The sequence below is a fragment of the Argiope bruennichi genome, chromosome 5 (genome assembly GCF_947563725.1).
Source record: "Argiope bruennichi chromosome 5, qqArgBrue1.1, whole genome shotgun sequence".
Taxonomy (NCBI): Eukaryota; Metazoa; Arthropoda; class Arachnida; order Araneae; family Araneidae; genus Argiope; species Argiope bruennichi.
The window spans coordinates 77,635,975-77,652,135 of NC_079155.1; the positions used below are offsets into that span (position 1 = coordinate 77,635,975).

General features: G+C 30.8%; 1 protein-coding gene across 1 annotated transcript in view; it reads left to right on the top strand.

Annotated features, from left to right (window-relative positions):
• The first annotated feature begins 2,117 nt into the window (after positions 1-2,117).
• LOC129969127 (uncharacterized) overlaps positions 2,118-16,161 on the top strand; it is a 619,939-nt gene continuing 605,895 nt past the window's right edge. Inside the window, exon 1 of the mRNA XM_056083546.1 lies at positions 2,118-3,486. Coding sequence (XP_055939521.1) covers positions 3,190-3,486 — 297 coding nt within the window. The 5' untranslated portion in view covers positions 2,118-3,189. The remainder of the gene's footprint in view (positions 3,487-16,161) is intronic.

Here is a 16,161-nt window from a genome sequence, read left to right on the forward strand (position 1 = left end):
ATTAATTAATTAATTACTAATTCTCCTATTCTTTAATGCAGTATTTTTTATTAAGAATAATATAACTCAACATGAACATATTTGTATATGCATTTTTCATTGTTCTTAAAAAGGTTATTGCATGAACTCTTCGCATAAAAAAACTGCAAAGAAAGAATCAAGCGTAATTTTTCTTTATAAATAAGAAATATTTCAGTTTTTTTTCCACATTTGACATGAACACAAGATTATGTTCAGATTAGAAGTGAGAAAAAAAATTATAAAATATGTTAGCAAAAATGTATTACTCGTCTAAAATCTGCAAAACTGAAAGAGGCAATGTTAATTGTTAAGCAACGAAATTTAATTTATTGCAAAAAAAGAGCATGCTCTCTTCCCAAATATATGAAGCACAAGGTAAATCTTTGAGAATAATAAAATTGAATGTATCTCGCCTGTCTATTTGTATCTTGGCGTATAAGCTAGGCTATTTGATCAGAGCCACCAAATTTGACACAAATATACGGGAATATGCACTTCGAAACAACTGTTCCGGAATTTTAATTAGAATTTCAGGTAATTTTAAACTAAGTAAAATTTTGTAATTTTTTTCGTGATAATTTCTGAAAATATAATAATAAAAAATCATTTTTATATCATCTTAAAATTAAAAATATTATGTTTTTAATGATACCAATTTTTATCTTTTTTTTTTATTTTCATTGTTTTACTAGATTAATATCTTCTACTTTTAATCAGTTTTAAAAATGTTTTACGACAATTTATTTTATTATTGAAGAAGAAAAAGAACTCGAATCGTTTTCATTGTTACTATAAATAGTATTTCAGGCTGACATTTTCTATTACATATGATTATGATACCATGATTCGACTGATTTTTCCAAGCTAGTAGATTTCAGTGTAAGGTAGGCTGTTAATAAAACTTTTGAAATTTTATTACAATTAAAGTGCAACATCAGAATGAAGTAGCAGTGTAAAATTTACTTTGAGCGCTTTTTTTTAACTACTGCTGCTTTGTCTCCGGATATATTTGAGCATATAAAGATAAAGGCAAAAATTAGGGAAATTCATAATAAAATGAGTAAAACGATGCAAACCTTCTAAAAAAGTATATGGCTATCAAAAATATTTTACAGAGGAAACCATTAACATAAAGGTACGGAAAATATTTAAATGATATTTTTCGCAACCATTAAACTTTGCGAGCCAAATGGTCCCCATAGGCGGTTAGTATTTAACAAACACCAGTGGGATTATTAACAGCACGATAAGTAAAAATTTTAGTACGATTAATCAGAAACTGTTATCTAAAAAGAAACCACTACTTGAAGCAATACTGATATAAGTGAACTTACCAAAAATAAAAAAAATGAAATTACTTAAGTATATTGCCAATAATTTAATACTGAATTTTAGAAAAATATGAAATTACAACTCTTTTCGCATAAACAGTTTTATCTCAAAATGTACTTTTTGAAGTTGATTCCTCATTCTGGAACAACGTCTAACTGCAATATTATTTAGCATTTAAAAAGAAAACTACAACATTTCAACACTTTTTTTGTAAAAACAACAACAACAACAAAAAAAAACACACCACTTATTATAAAATTATTATAATAGGTTTTAAATTCAATTTTTGCATTAAATACCATTAAAATAATTGCTATTGAGGGTCCATTATGTTATACGTAATAAAAAATAATTTCTTTTTTTTATTTGCAGATATAACATGCAAACTATTTTTCAAACTTTTACACAAAAACAAATTGACTTTAAACAGAGTGGAAATATATATAAGAACCCATTCTCCCCTTCGCCAAAATTTTTTTCGTGATAAACAATATTCATAACCGAAAATTTCTATATTCCATTAGGAAAAACAATGTTCAGAACATTTTCACTGGATCAAAAGCCACTTAACCAAAAAAATAAATAAAAAGAAACATCAATTGCGGGATGAAAAAAAAAAAAAAAATCCAATCGCCTGCTTCTAGATCCGCCGCCAAAAAGTCGAAAACAATTCAAGAGCAAAACCAAAAATTCGCGCAGGCGCACAATTGCCCTGGCAAACGAAACAACAAACCCTCGAGTGTCAAACGGAAGTTTGCCTGCGATGGCAGCGGTCGCACGGACGGGCGGTCTCTCTTCAGCGTTGTGTACTACGATCAACCCAGTTACCGTGCTTTTCTCACGTTAAAAGTGCGTGCGTTCGTCAGATAAACTTCTGGATAGACCCGAACCTTATTCAATTTAATCTATTAATCCTAATCGAGTAGTGTTTTGGAGAAATTTTTGTGGATAAAATTCAATGTTTTGAATCTGTTTATTGGATATTTTGATTTAGTTACAGTCAAGAAAGTTTGGTTGCGGAATATATATTTCTTAATTTTTGTTGTCGGGGGGAAAGTTTGGATTTATTTTGTGCACAATTTAATTTTTGCATCTGCTTATGTCGATTCTTAATATGCAACAGTCAGTGTTATAACTGCATGATTAATATTGGAGTTTTGATAATGAAACAATAACTTTATCAACAATATCCAGGGATTACAATTTTTTGGATACATTTAATATTTATGTTCTTGTGAAAAGAATTAAAAAATTCTAAACATTATTATTCATTCTAATATAAAAATTACTTCTCTTACATATTAGTGCGGCATAAAAATATTTTGGAACTTATTGATTTTTTTCCCTCTCAAATGTTTTTTTCTAATTAAATAATTCTGTACATGAATATCAAATATTACAAAATTTGATCTATAAAACAATTTTGAAATTTTCTTGGATAAATTCCAGCGACAGTTTCTGCATCTATTTGATATTCTAAATTTTCGAGCATTTCATATTAAAAAGATTTCGATTCAATTTGAGTGTCAAATTTTGCACGTATTTGAATTACTGAAACTTTTCTATTGTAACTAAGATATTCGCCAAATTATAATCTCATACCCACTGGAATAAATCGCTCTAAAAATCAATTTCTGTCAAAAATATTCTGACCTCAATATATTTTTACTGTTAAGTGGATTAACTATTGCCAACGATGGCTTTCCTGAAGTAATGCCAATATTTATTGTTTGAAGTAGTCAATGAGCAACTCCACTCGATATCCGATGTCCTGCTGATTCGACCCATTCCATCGGGCTGGCTGAGTGCGTTGTGTTCGTGGGCAATGAGCACCCCATGAGTGAGAACAACATTGTCAGGGAGTGGCTCAAGTATCTGGATCTCGAGCAGTACTATGAGAGCTTCGTGGACAACGGCTACGACGATCTGGAGATGTGCAAGCAGATCGGCGAGCCGGACCTGGACGCCATCGGTGTCCGGACCCCCAAACACCGGCAGCTGATCCGGCAGGCGGTCCGGACCCTGCTGGAGAAAGGGGGCACATCGGTGTACATCAGCTTGGAGGAGTGTGGCCGCCTGGGGAGGGATGGCCCCAAGGGAGATGGGGTGACTCACTCGTCGTCTGGTGCTCAGGTAAGGGGAAAGCTTACTTGTTCATTATTGATGCATATGACTTTATTCTCAATTGCATTGTGTTGATGATAATAGGCATAAAGAGTTTATTTGGCTATCATTTTCTGTTTATATTTCTTCTAAGTAAAATACCCCATATTAACTTGAATTGAGCGTCAATGTACGTAAACGTCATTGACCCATAACATGAAACGTTAGTGCTGTCGTTTAATTTTTTCATCTTTCTAGCGAATAATACAGACCATTTAAAAATATAATAAGATACAATGAAGTGATTGATGACCGATTCCAAATTAAACATTTTCAAATAAAGCTTTCTTAACAAAAGTATTATTGAACAAAAAAATTTATGTATTATTATTCTACTGGTGTATTATTAGTTAATTGAGAAATTTTTGAAATTACTACAGTTTACATGATGAATCTTGAACTCTTTCTGCAGTTTTTCTTAGTTTGAAAAGGTGAACATGAAATCCAGAAAACAATTCCCAGTAATAGCCCATTTACATCCAATGTTTCATAGAAAACAGTTGTAGAAGTCTGAGATTTTAAAAGTGAAAACTGAAATATATATTTTTGAGTAAAGCTGCTCTATTTTACATACCATTGAATTTAAAGCCTTTTGTTAATGACTGTGAATTTTACTAAATGCTTAGGTTCTTTAGTAAAGTTTCTTAATTTTACTAAGTGCTTAGTATTCTTGTATTTACGAATGAACCATTCTGCTGCATTAGTGAGTTCAATGAAATTATATTTGTTTCACGAATTTCAATGAACTCTTTGAGAAAGGATATAACTGAAATCGTCTTCAGGACATACATTTATATTTATTGCATTATACACTTGTTTCTAAGAATATAACAACAATCGACTATTTACAATTCAGTAATTATACTACAGATTTAAATTTTTGACTGAAATCTGTAAATATAAATATGTCCGCAACACGAACTGAAACAAAATAATCCAAAATATCGATATATTTATATATTGATACTAACAACTATCTTCTAAATGGGACAGAAAAGTTAAATGTTTTTTAACAGCATAGCCGGATTCATGTTTTTATTTTTTAGTTGTTATAAATATAATTTATATTAAAAATGCCAGCGTCTTTCGAGTAAAAGCATTTTGTAAAGCTGCTTAAAGAAAAAAATAATTGTTCTATTGAATTCAGTTTTGGACTTGTAATTTTACGAATATCTGAAAATATCGCTTAGCAATCACGCGAAAAATGAGAATTCGCAGTTAATTCTGATAAAAGAATAAAGTCTTTCCTTTAATGAAAACAATTCAATTCTTTCAGCCTGTTGAGAAAATGAACTTGGTACATGAGTAGAATTGTGAAGATGCGTATGATATGCACGTAGACTATTCGTGTTCGAATGAATGACTCTATAACCATTAACAATTCACGACATTATCCATATATAATGTCATGTGAATTTTTATTTGTTTTTAGCCTATGGGAATTCTATTAAATATATCAAACATCTATATATTGAACTTGATAAATCCTGGGAAAAATACAATTTGCAGAAATTCTAATAAATAGAATTACAAATTGCAAATTTTTCATCGTATATTGCCTTGTCTTGAATGCCAAATCTCTTTTTGAATTTATCGAAATCCATCTAAAGCTGATATGGAAACTGGAAAATCCCAAATTAAAGAATATTCAATTGTTGTATCCTTTATGGAAACTCGAGTTGCAGGTATTTTTTTCTCTTTCACTGTTCTTACTCATTTATGCAGTACTTCTTCGATCTGTCAAATATTAAGGATTTATATTGTTCCGAATTTTTATTACAGTTTCAAAGATTTTAAGAACTCAATCACGATTTTTAAAAATTGATGCTTTCCTTTTCAATATTTTTTTATATATATTTTTATCACTTCTTACTTTTTATCTCCCGCCCTACTTCTTTTTGTAAACGAACTTCTTTTTCACTTGTCAAGAATTATGTTAAGGAATCATATACTTAAGATTTTTTTTAATGAATCATGAATAAATTCTCTTTTAAGGTTAGTATAAGATTTCATAGAGCAGAAACTAGAATTACAAAGGACTCATTGCTATATGTATAATCATTTTTCTTAAACCAATTCGTCTTTCGTAAGCTTCTATTGCAGCGAAATCGGCGAACGTTTTTTCCCCTCTTATAAGCTCTCGTTTTAACGAAATGTATATGTATTCTTTCAGTTTCAATATGTATTCCTCACTTTTCATGAAATATTTTTTTAAACTATATATAGAAATTGCATTTGATATGCATCATTTGATATACGTACATATATAGAAATTTCATTTGTCCTTACGGTTGAAAATCGAAGAACGGTTAATGTTTTGATCATAAAGATTTTACAATGCATGGTTTCGATAATCGTTTGGGAGTTTGGTTGCATTTAAATTTTATTTCACAGTTTAAAGTTAAATTCAACTCAAATATATGACTCAATTTTAATTGCATCTGTATTCTGTATTGGTTATTTAAAATGCCGCTGTGGCACGGTGGTTAGATCCCGGTTTCGGAGGGTTCAAATATGAAACCCGATTCCCTCGAAAAGTCTTATAATCGAGGTTATTGCACATTAAATCCGGTGGTGTAAAACGGAAGTTTGGAAAGGAGGTGCCGGGATTTGTACCGCCTTCGTCATCTGATTGCAGTAAAAAAAATTATGAAGCCCATCCAGATATAGAATTGGTACTGCTTCGAAAGAGATTTAACTGTAACCAAGCTAAACAAGACATTAATCTTGCAAATCAAATCTTCATCTACGGTGAACGAACTGATGTGACACAAAGTTAGAATATGTACAAATTCCAACAGTAAAAATATTGATGCATATAGAAGAATAGATGGAATTACTTGCGTTATCGTCATTATAAACTGTTATGTAGCTGTGGAGATTACCCACACGTCGAGAAATATGGATGGCGATATTCTAGGGAGGACTATCTCTGCAAGTAAATATTTATCAGTTAACTTGACTATCTAATCTCCGATGAATTAAAAGTATTTTTCAATCATTCTATTTAATTTTCTTAAGCTTTTCATTACAAAATTATTTCAAGACTTTGCTATATATATAATATTTCTAGTTCTTTAATGTTCTTGTTTTATTGAATTTCGTTTTAGTTTGCTAAAAGATTTTCGATGTTATTTTACAGTCAGTTCTATGATGACTTTTCAGGCCTTATGGTGCTTGTTGTGTAATGGCAAAGAATGCTGTTTTGTCGCTGAAAAAAAACTAAGATATGATTTTTTAAAAAGAATTTAACATGCTTTATTTATATATCTTTTTTAATGCTTTTGAGGTTTGAAACTTTGCTTTAATTTCTTGTGAGAGACAGATTCATTTTTAATGCTTTATCGTAGAATATAAGCTGAAATAATGGTACGATGAGGTTGGCTCTGGTATTCTTAATATTTTGATTGTTGTATGTTTTTGTTTACAAATGTGCGTCTAATTGGGCTTTAAAATAAATGTAGTATTAAGAGCTTTTTATTATTACAAAACATTAAGAGTACATTATATTATTATTAAATCATATCAGTCTTAATTGGACCCTTTCGCATATAGTTCAGTGTCTGACATATGTATCGAATTACTGAATTCTTAGTTTTAAATCTGCAATTAAATGAAAGTATTAAGAAATTTAAATATCAAAAATTATTTTAATTCTTATAAGAATATAAATTATAGGAATTAAAATAAATGTCTTGTCTAAGATGTTCAACTAATTAGGAAGTGAAGTAAATTTGTAAACCAAGGGATTAATGCTATTATCCAATGTTCGAAATATCCCCCCCCCCTCCCCAGAAAAAAAATGTTATAAACTGTTGTTATTTACACAAGATAGCAATTGCTATTTTGCAACACATTTACACTTGAATTAAAATGGAATTATGTGATGAAACTTCGGAAAATAAGCAGATAAGATGCTATTTTTCACAGCTTTCGGAATATCCTGATCAAACAAAATGCCCATTTTTTAGGAGTTTTATAAATCTTTTAAGAATGTCGATCTAGATCCTGGACATTAACTATACATCTATGTAAAAACAGCGAAAAGATGCCGCTTGAAAGAGTTCGGTTTTTTTTTATACCTTCAAAAAGGAATTTCCAAAATTTAGCTAAGCAAGCCTTTATTTTAGCCAGGTGATTTTCATGTTATTTTGCAACTTATTGTTGGACAGTCGAGATTACAGCGAAAAAGCGAAGAAACATTAGAATTTCTTAGAAAAAATGTATCAAGCGCGCGAACGCGCACATTTACGCACATGCACAAACGGTAAATTTTTTAAAAAATTTAGTGCTACATTAACAATATGAGTTGTGAACTACAGTTTATTTGTCTACATTTCTCAGTTTTTGCTGTATTTTGACTTGAAAATATGAGTATCACGAGACAGCCTATTGAACGGTGAACGACCAGTATCTTGCTATATATTATTCTTAAGCTTTGCAATTTTTACTTCTTTGTACAGAAATACACATAAAACATTTTAATCTCCAAAATATTCGAACTCAAAATTTTTAAAAATCTCAAGTTTTAGACCTCACAGAATTCGAAAAACATATTTTTGGAATTATTTGACACTGATTACTACAGGAACTACTAAGACTGTCATTTTGACGGTTTTCAAATTTCATGCTTAAGAATAATTAATGTATTGTAAGTCGACATAGAATTTTATGATGACTTATATTTCAATAAGGAAATATAAGAACAATTGCACATTCTTATTCAATTTCACACAGCCATTTCAACTTTCATAATTAGTATTATCTATACCTATTAATACCAAGACCCATTAAAATGACAGATTTAGCAATTTCAAAGTTTATAATAATTGATTTATCTATCATCTATGCAATAATGGACATCAGTGCGTATTTACATTCATTTATACATCGCTTTCGGACAGTTCCTGGAAATATTTGAATTATATTTTTCATGTGAAATTATGTTGATTGATCCAAAGGTTCGGTAGCCGATATAATAGGTTCTATTTTATTCCGATTATGATTCAGTTTAGAACTAAAAGCCCTGACTGGATATCCTATTAATGTAAATACAAACTGCTTTTCCTGGGTGTTTTATTAATCCTTAATGAATTATATTAATGCTGTTCTTGTTAAATTATAATCTTATTTACATAGACTAAGTCAAAAGTTACAATAAAAGCCATGATTATAAAAAAAACCCGTCAATTTGACGGAAGTAGTAAAACTAGGTATATATTGAACAGTGGTAGTTCTAGTGTTAAGCTTGTCGGATGAAATTCAATATGTTGCCTTTGCATCCTATTTGTAGGTTTCATTCAGACTTTCAACAAAACCCACTGGTAGGAAGTTGTACATTTGTTTGAGGGTAAGCAAAGACGATAATCCCAAAACGCAAAATGTTAGATGAAATAAATTTGTTTCACTATTTTAATATTTAAACTGTAAATTTGTGTCAAATTCGGAATGAAATCAGTATTTAAACTGTAGGTTCGTGTAAAATTTTGAATCAAATCAAGGATTTGATTTAAAATTTGACATGGATACAAGATTGGCTGTCTATTAGTCTGTACATTTAGCTTGTGCGACAACTCTAACACAGCGAGTTAAATAATTCATTTTTTTATATATGATGCGACTACAATTACAGTTCTGTGCCGTATTCTGGTTTCATTCGAAAAAAAAATAGGCATTCAAAATGCGTATTTAAATTTCTTTACATTATTACAAAGTATAAAACGTTCTTGTACGAAATTCAGAAAAAACAAATGGCTACTCATGCTGTCCCGGTCTTATCCATAGAACCAATTTTTATGTGTAGGAAAGGGAATAAAAGAATTAGAGTATTCGAGAAAGTTTTGGGAACGCCATTTTCTTGGGTTTTATTTCATAAGCAAATATTAGTCGATAAAGTAAATAATACGCTATAGAAAAAAATTTTTTACATCAAAAAGTTTGAATGTTCTATAAGTTCAGCTGGATTTTTATTCTATTGAAATACAAAAGTACATTTTTTTTCCTTCTCTTGTATAAATATACAAAAACTGAGCGGACTGGTCACGTGTTTAGGATATAATTCCTTTTTAACATAATAATTTGTATCATTATACAATCAGAATATTCATGTTTTTTGCTCCGAATCCTATAATCTGTAAACATGATTCTTTTATTTGCTTTTTGAATCAAACATTGCATGCTAATGTTTGAAGCTAAACAACACTAAAAAATATCTAAACTCTCAGTTTAATGGCAAGTTTATGGTGGCTGAGTTTATTCAGAATATTTTGCTTCACTTGAAAGAAATATATTAGTGGACGGTAAATTATCAGTCACCTTCCATTTTGAGAGAATTAGATATCGAAAAAATATTTAAAATGTTCGGAATACAGATTTTTAAAATTACTAATTGAGTTTATATTTTTGTACGCATTCATGAATTAAATAGGGTTTCTATAATGAATAAATTTAAGAAGGTAAAAACTAGTTTTGAGCTGAAAACAGTGACATGCTTATGTTTGTTAAATTTATATCTTGTGTTTCATAACCTTTCTGTCAAAAGTGACTCATCTCTTTCTTTGAATGAAACAATTACTAATCTTTCCTCATCTCAGAAATTAGAATAATTGCTTCTAAATAAACATCTCGTTAGATGCTGCTTACTTCCGTCTTTAGTTTTTGACTCCATCAATTTTCCGAATTATTTTTCGTGTTTGTCTTTTGGATTCGAATTTTCAAACTTTTAACGGTTTTGGTTTTTAATATTTAATTAGATGACACTTTCCATTTTGGGAAATATGCAGTCCTGATGATTCGATTAAGAAATAATGAATACCAGAGGCGCTTGTTAATAATATGCAACTATGTATTGAATTAAAGTATTCTTGAATAATTTAACTTCAGCTGAGTTTGAAACCTGATAATGTGTTGCCTATAGGACGCACGGGCATGAAGTTAAGGGATTAAGATCGATAGAAATTTTCATACTCAGTCGATGGGGATTGTGTAAAGGTGTGTAGAAACGAGCATGACATATGAACCTTTTCCTCTTGACCGCAGTTGCTTGGTGGTAAGATTTCGGGTTCGAGATCGGATTCACCGAAGAATCGTCAAGTAAACGGGACTGGCGCACGTTAAATCCTTCGCGGCCAAACGTCCTCCCGCTGGTGTGGTGCGGAACTTAGAGTGCAAGTTCAAGTGTTGTCCTCGTCATCTGACCACTCTTCAAAATTATGAGATCCGTCCCGAAATAGCCCTAGTGTTGCTGCAAAATAGGATTTTAATATAACTGAACTTGAGCATCTTGACCAGTTTGGTTCAAAATTTGATTCAGGTTTATTATTGTTGAATCAAGATCCAAATGCTGACTTTTAATTATCTAGTTGTGGTTTTGAATTCAAAATACCACGAATAGCCCTTTAATGGATGTCATCAAAAAATGGATACATATCTGAAATTAAATTAGGTGCCAAATTTTTCTCATCTAATGTCGTTAGTTATCTTATTCAGATTTTCATGGATGGTAAAACTGACCCTTTTGAACGGTGAAGTTTGATAAATTCAACAATTCGAGAGAAAAGACCACATGACAAATTTCATCTCTCTCGTTTTGTATACTCGCTCTTTCAGACATACAAAGGCAAAATTCCAAACGGAGTTTAAGGTTTAGGAGGATTTGAAATGAAAGGGGTGGCGGTGGCATTAAATTTGAAGGTAACTTAAATTGAAGCACCATATAACTATATTAAAATAACTTTTAATATATTTATATGGTGCAGAGTTAGTTAAAGTTAATCTTGCTAGTGATGCCAAATACTATATTCAAAATTATAGCATGTGATTAAATATTGCATATACAATTTTTTTGGTGTTAAATAAAAGTTTTATGCGTTTAGTAAGTTCTTAAATTGTATAGCTATCGCACCGAAATGATTTTGCGTTACTAGCAATAACTTCAAACATTGCGCTTTCTGCCTCTCCCCCCCCCATGACCACCACGCTAACATTCCTTTCCTTATATGATCTGCTCCGAGACTTTCACTATCCTTGAAAGCTGGAAATTAGAGATAATTTGCCGGGGTTATGCGATTCTGCCTGAAGGGACCTAATCAAGCATTCAATTGGAACTCTTTTGCTCTCTGTATTTGACATTGATCTATGAGTGTCTGAATAATTGATGTATTATGTATAAAACGAATTTGATTTATGCCTCGATAGGAACAATATTACTTTTTAATCTTAAAATGATACTTTGTATTTTTCCTAAGAGCCATTTAGCCGAGACATTTTAGCGATGAAATATTATTTTGTAGACTTGAAAAACGGAATTTCTTTGATTTTCTCCAGTGATAAAATTAATTTCATGGACATTGGGTTCCTGCATGTTTCGGGTTTTAATAAATTTCAGTGCCTGAAAATCCGTGTAAATTCATTCCTTTTCTCTAAATGTAGAAACTTTAAGTAATTTCTACATGTAAATAATTTAATACATAAGTCAATATAGCCCGTCTTCTAAATTTTCTCGCATATTCTCTAATATATTTGTATATTATTGATCGCAAGTTTGACAAACAGAATCTGATAAAAAAAAAACTTATTAGAATGTAATCTTTGGCGATTAATCATTGAGGTATGGTAAATATACAAATACCAGGAAACCGAATGTTTGAAGCGGACGCCTTTATTCTCAACATGTTGAAATCAAAATTCCACAAAGAATTAACATTGTAATCGCAAACTCGCATACAAATTTCATTTTTTCTTGAATTACAACATTTATACGTTTGTGAAAATATAGACTGATAGGCGTGAACCTTTTGACGAATCTGTATATATCTGCATTTTAGACATTAAATCTGTGTACCCCCAACCTCTTTTCTTTTTGCAAATATTGTGTTAACTTATATTCAGATAGTCGGAGATAAAGACTTTTTCTAAATTGATTTCGCTTTAAATATCCTAAGTCTCAAATTTTAAAAAGTCAAAGTCTAAAAGTCATATACTTAATTTCACTCATCTAGCTCAAAGTGGTTTTGTGTTATTTTCAGACAGATATAATTCTCAAAAACGTGTTTTTCGGACTCAAGGAGTTCTGAAATATGGAAATTCGTTAAAATGTCGAGCTTAAAGTTTTCAACAACACTTTCTTTTAGTATACTTCATTTTCAAGGAATTAAAAAGAAAGTAAACTCTTAAGTGCATATTATTAACATTAGGGAATATTAATTTCTTTTTCCAATTACTTTTCTCAGATATTTGATATAAAGTTGCCGAGTTTCAGGTTCGAGACCCGATTCCACTGAAGAACGGTTATGTAAACGGGTCTGGTGCACGTTAAATCCGTCGATGCCAAACGTTCTCCCGCTGGTGTGGTGTGAAAATTTGGAGAGGGGAGTGCCAGTTCAGGTGTCATCTGACCGCGGTTCAAAATTATGAGGTCCGTTCAAAAATAGCCCTCTTTTTGCTTTAAAAACGGGACACTAATGTAACTAAACTAAAAAAAATAACTTAATAGCACTCTATTTTTACTTATGTTTACTTACTGCTTTTATGAAAGGTAGATAAAGTATCAGGGTGTCCCAACAGTTTCTTTCTCATCGCGCTATGAATGGCCTTATCTGGCTGTTTATACAAACATGCAGGCTTATCTATTAGCCGTCTATGTCAACGGTTTCAGTCCTACCAGAGCTCTACTACAACCCAAAAAAGTTTATTTGTCCATTTGGTGGGATTGGAAAGGTGCAATTTTCTACACGCTCCTTCCTCAAGGTGAAACAATAAATTCTACGAAATACAATTCTACATCAATTGAAAGCTGCCATAGCAAAAAAACGGCAAGAATTAATGAACCAACGAGGAGTTGTTTTTCGTCGTGGCAAAGCAAGACCACACATTGCATTTGTCGTAAAAGAGAAGCTATTACAGTTTGATTGGGATGTTTTACCGCATCCTGCATACTCTCCAGATCTCGCTCCATCTGATTATTACTTCCTACTGCCTTTAATAAATTATCTTCGCGATAAGCGCTTTAAATCCATCAGCGAAATAAAAGCGCACCTGGAGGACTATTTCTTGCCCGAAACACAACAATTTCCGAAAGAAGACATGATAAGGCTTCTTGAGAGATGTTAGAAGGTAATAGAGCAAAAGGGTTCTTACATAACAAAACAAATACCTTTAATAAATATTGTGTATTTATTTCATATTAGAAATAGGAAAGAAACTTATGGGACACCCTAATATAATGCAATATATCTTTTAAAGCGCTTAATGGTTATGCATATTTTAGTTTATACTTTCTAATAGTGATTAACTGCTACTTTAATTTCCTATAACATTAATTGTCGTATTAAATCAGAATGAGTGATCTCCTTTTCATTTTTGAGTCAATTTAAACCAAAATATTTCCCAGAAAAAAAAATGCATTCTGGTAGAAAATTGTGAAATGATTTTTCATCATCTTGACTCTAATTATAAGTTTTACCTCCATGGCCTTGAATATATTGAATATGGATCCAATAAATCTCCCACATTAGCCTAAACTTCTATCTTCTAATAATACAATTTTTCGTTGATAAGCAGCCTTTGTTAAACTACCAAATTTAGCACTTGGACATTTTCCGTTTTAATTTGTATTCGCTAGATGTGTTGAGAGTCTGACGGCTATAAATAAAGCTAATAAAAGAATAATGATAGAGATCTAAAGCAAGTCGTTACGCCCAGTGTTATCTCTTTAACAATGAATAGGTCTAATTATATACCGCAGAGAGGGGAAAAAAGCAGAAACTTTAGTGTATCTAATTTGTTTTCATTAGTCGTGGCTGAATAGCTAATGTAGTGGTTTCTCCTGATTATTTTCTCTTAAAGCCTTATAAATAGTAAACAAGGGAGTAATAATTGTATTTATTTCAACAGTGAAACGAATTGATTTAATGATGTAATTAAATGATTCATTTAGGAATAAATCCTGTATTCGCATAAAATATTAACAAAAATGCTTCTCATCTTTATACTTTGTTCGGCTTTCTTATCTAAATTAATTATTTTTATTATCTTATTCGCACTAATTGAATGTTCGGAATGGCCTAATCGTTAACTCGAGATTGGAATAACGAAGTTTCGATTTAAATTCGACGCGTTTAAATTTATAATTGCTAGTTGGTAATTGAAGTTTTAGTTATTTATAACAAATTATTGGTTATTAATTTTAGTATTCATTCGTTATGTAACTGAGTACGGTTTTGGGATTCAAAGGATGCAGACTAGAAGCCTTATTTTACTGAGGACTAACCATATGCAAACGCTACTAGAAAACCTGTGCTACAAGACTACTGCAAACGCTACTAGCGTACCTGTGTGTCGGATATTCTTAACGGATGTGGTTGGGGGGTGCAGGGGGAAATAATCTGTATCCGGAAGTCATTCTCATCATCTGACTACGGTTCATAAATACGATGTTCATTCCAGATTCCACGTGATTCTCTAAAACGGGACTTTGTCAAATTAAATTTTAACTGAATTATTAGAATTCTATGCATTTGTCAAGAGCATTAGTGTAAATTGTACGATTTTACGAAAAAATTAATTTTTTTATCATATATAATTATACGAAAGAACATCGATTATCCGCACAGTTTACATTTGAATAATAAATGCATTCCTTTTTTAATTGAAATAATTGTGAATAATTGTAATTGAAATAATAATAATTTGTTCTTTGAAAAAATCTACCTGTCTAAATGTATAGAAATATTGTAACATTAAAATGTATGATTATATACCGATTATCCGGATTAGTAGGAATTGGTATCAATTCGAATTATCGAATATTTAGGGGATTACATAAATGATGAAAGCAAGGCTGCTTTTAGAAGAGATAAAAAACCAAAGTTTGTTAAAAAAATGTGTTAATTTAATGACGATATTATTGTCGTGAATATTCTCCAAACTTACATACAGTATTGAAATATCATGCTTGAACCTATCAATGTAAGTTGTTTCGCTGTAATTTTATACTTTTTTTACTCTAGAAGATTTTATTCTCAATTTTCTTATTTTAAATGATCTAGAACCTTGGGATTGCAACGAATTTCTAATTTTCAAATATTCTTGAGGGCGCAAACTAAATATGTCTAAAATTCAGTTTTCCTTATATTACGAAGCATAAAATGCACCATAAAGGATTCAATAATCAGAGAAGTAGAAGGGGGGAGGACATTCATGCCTGCTGACCTCGCGAATTCACCGCCTTATTCTCCTGTATACTACCTCGAACCCTTTCATGTGTTCAATAGAAACATAAGAGGATAGGATATCAGAAAAGATGCTATATATATATATATATATATATATATATATATATATATATATATATATATATATATATATAATATAAAATTATCGAAAATACGTTCGATGCAAGTCCAACAGGCTTACTAAAGAGTGACGACACTTTATCTACGAAAATGTAAATACACAGTTGCAAAACACAATTGAAGTAGATACAAAAACAGCATATTTAGTAAAAAGCAACACAGAAAAACTGATCTCTCTTAAGCAGCCACCACAGCAAAAAGCGCTGTTATATGAGCACTATTGTCTGTATATCTCTTGTTAATATAATGTTTTTAAGATGGTATATTATTTAAATATTGTATAGTTCGAAAA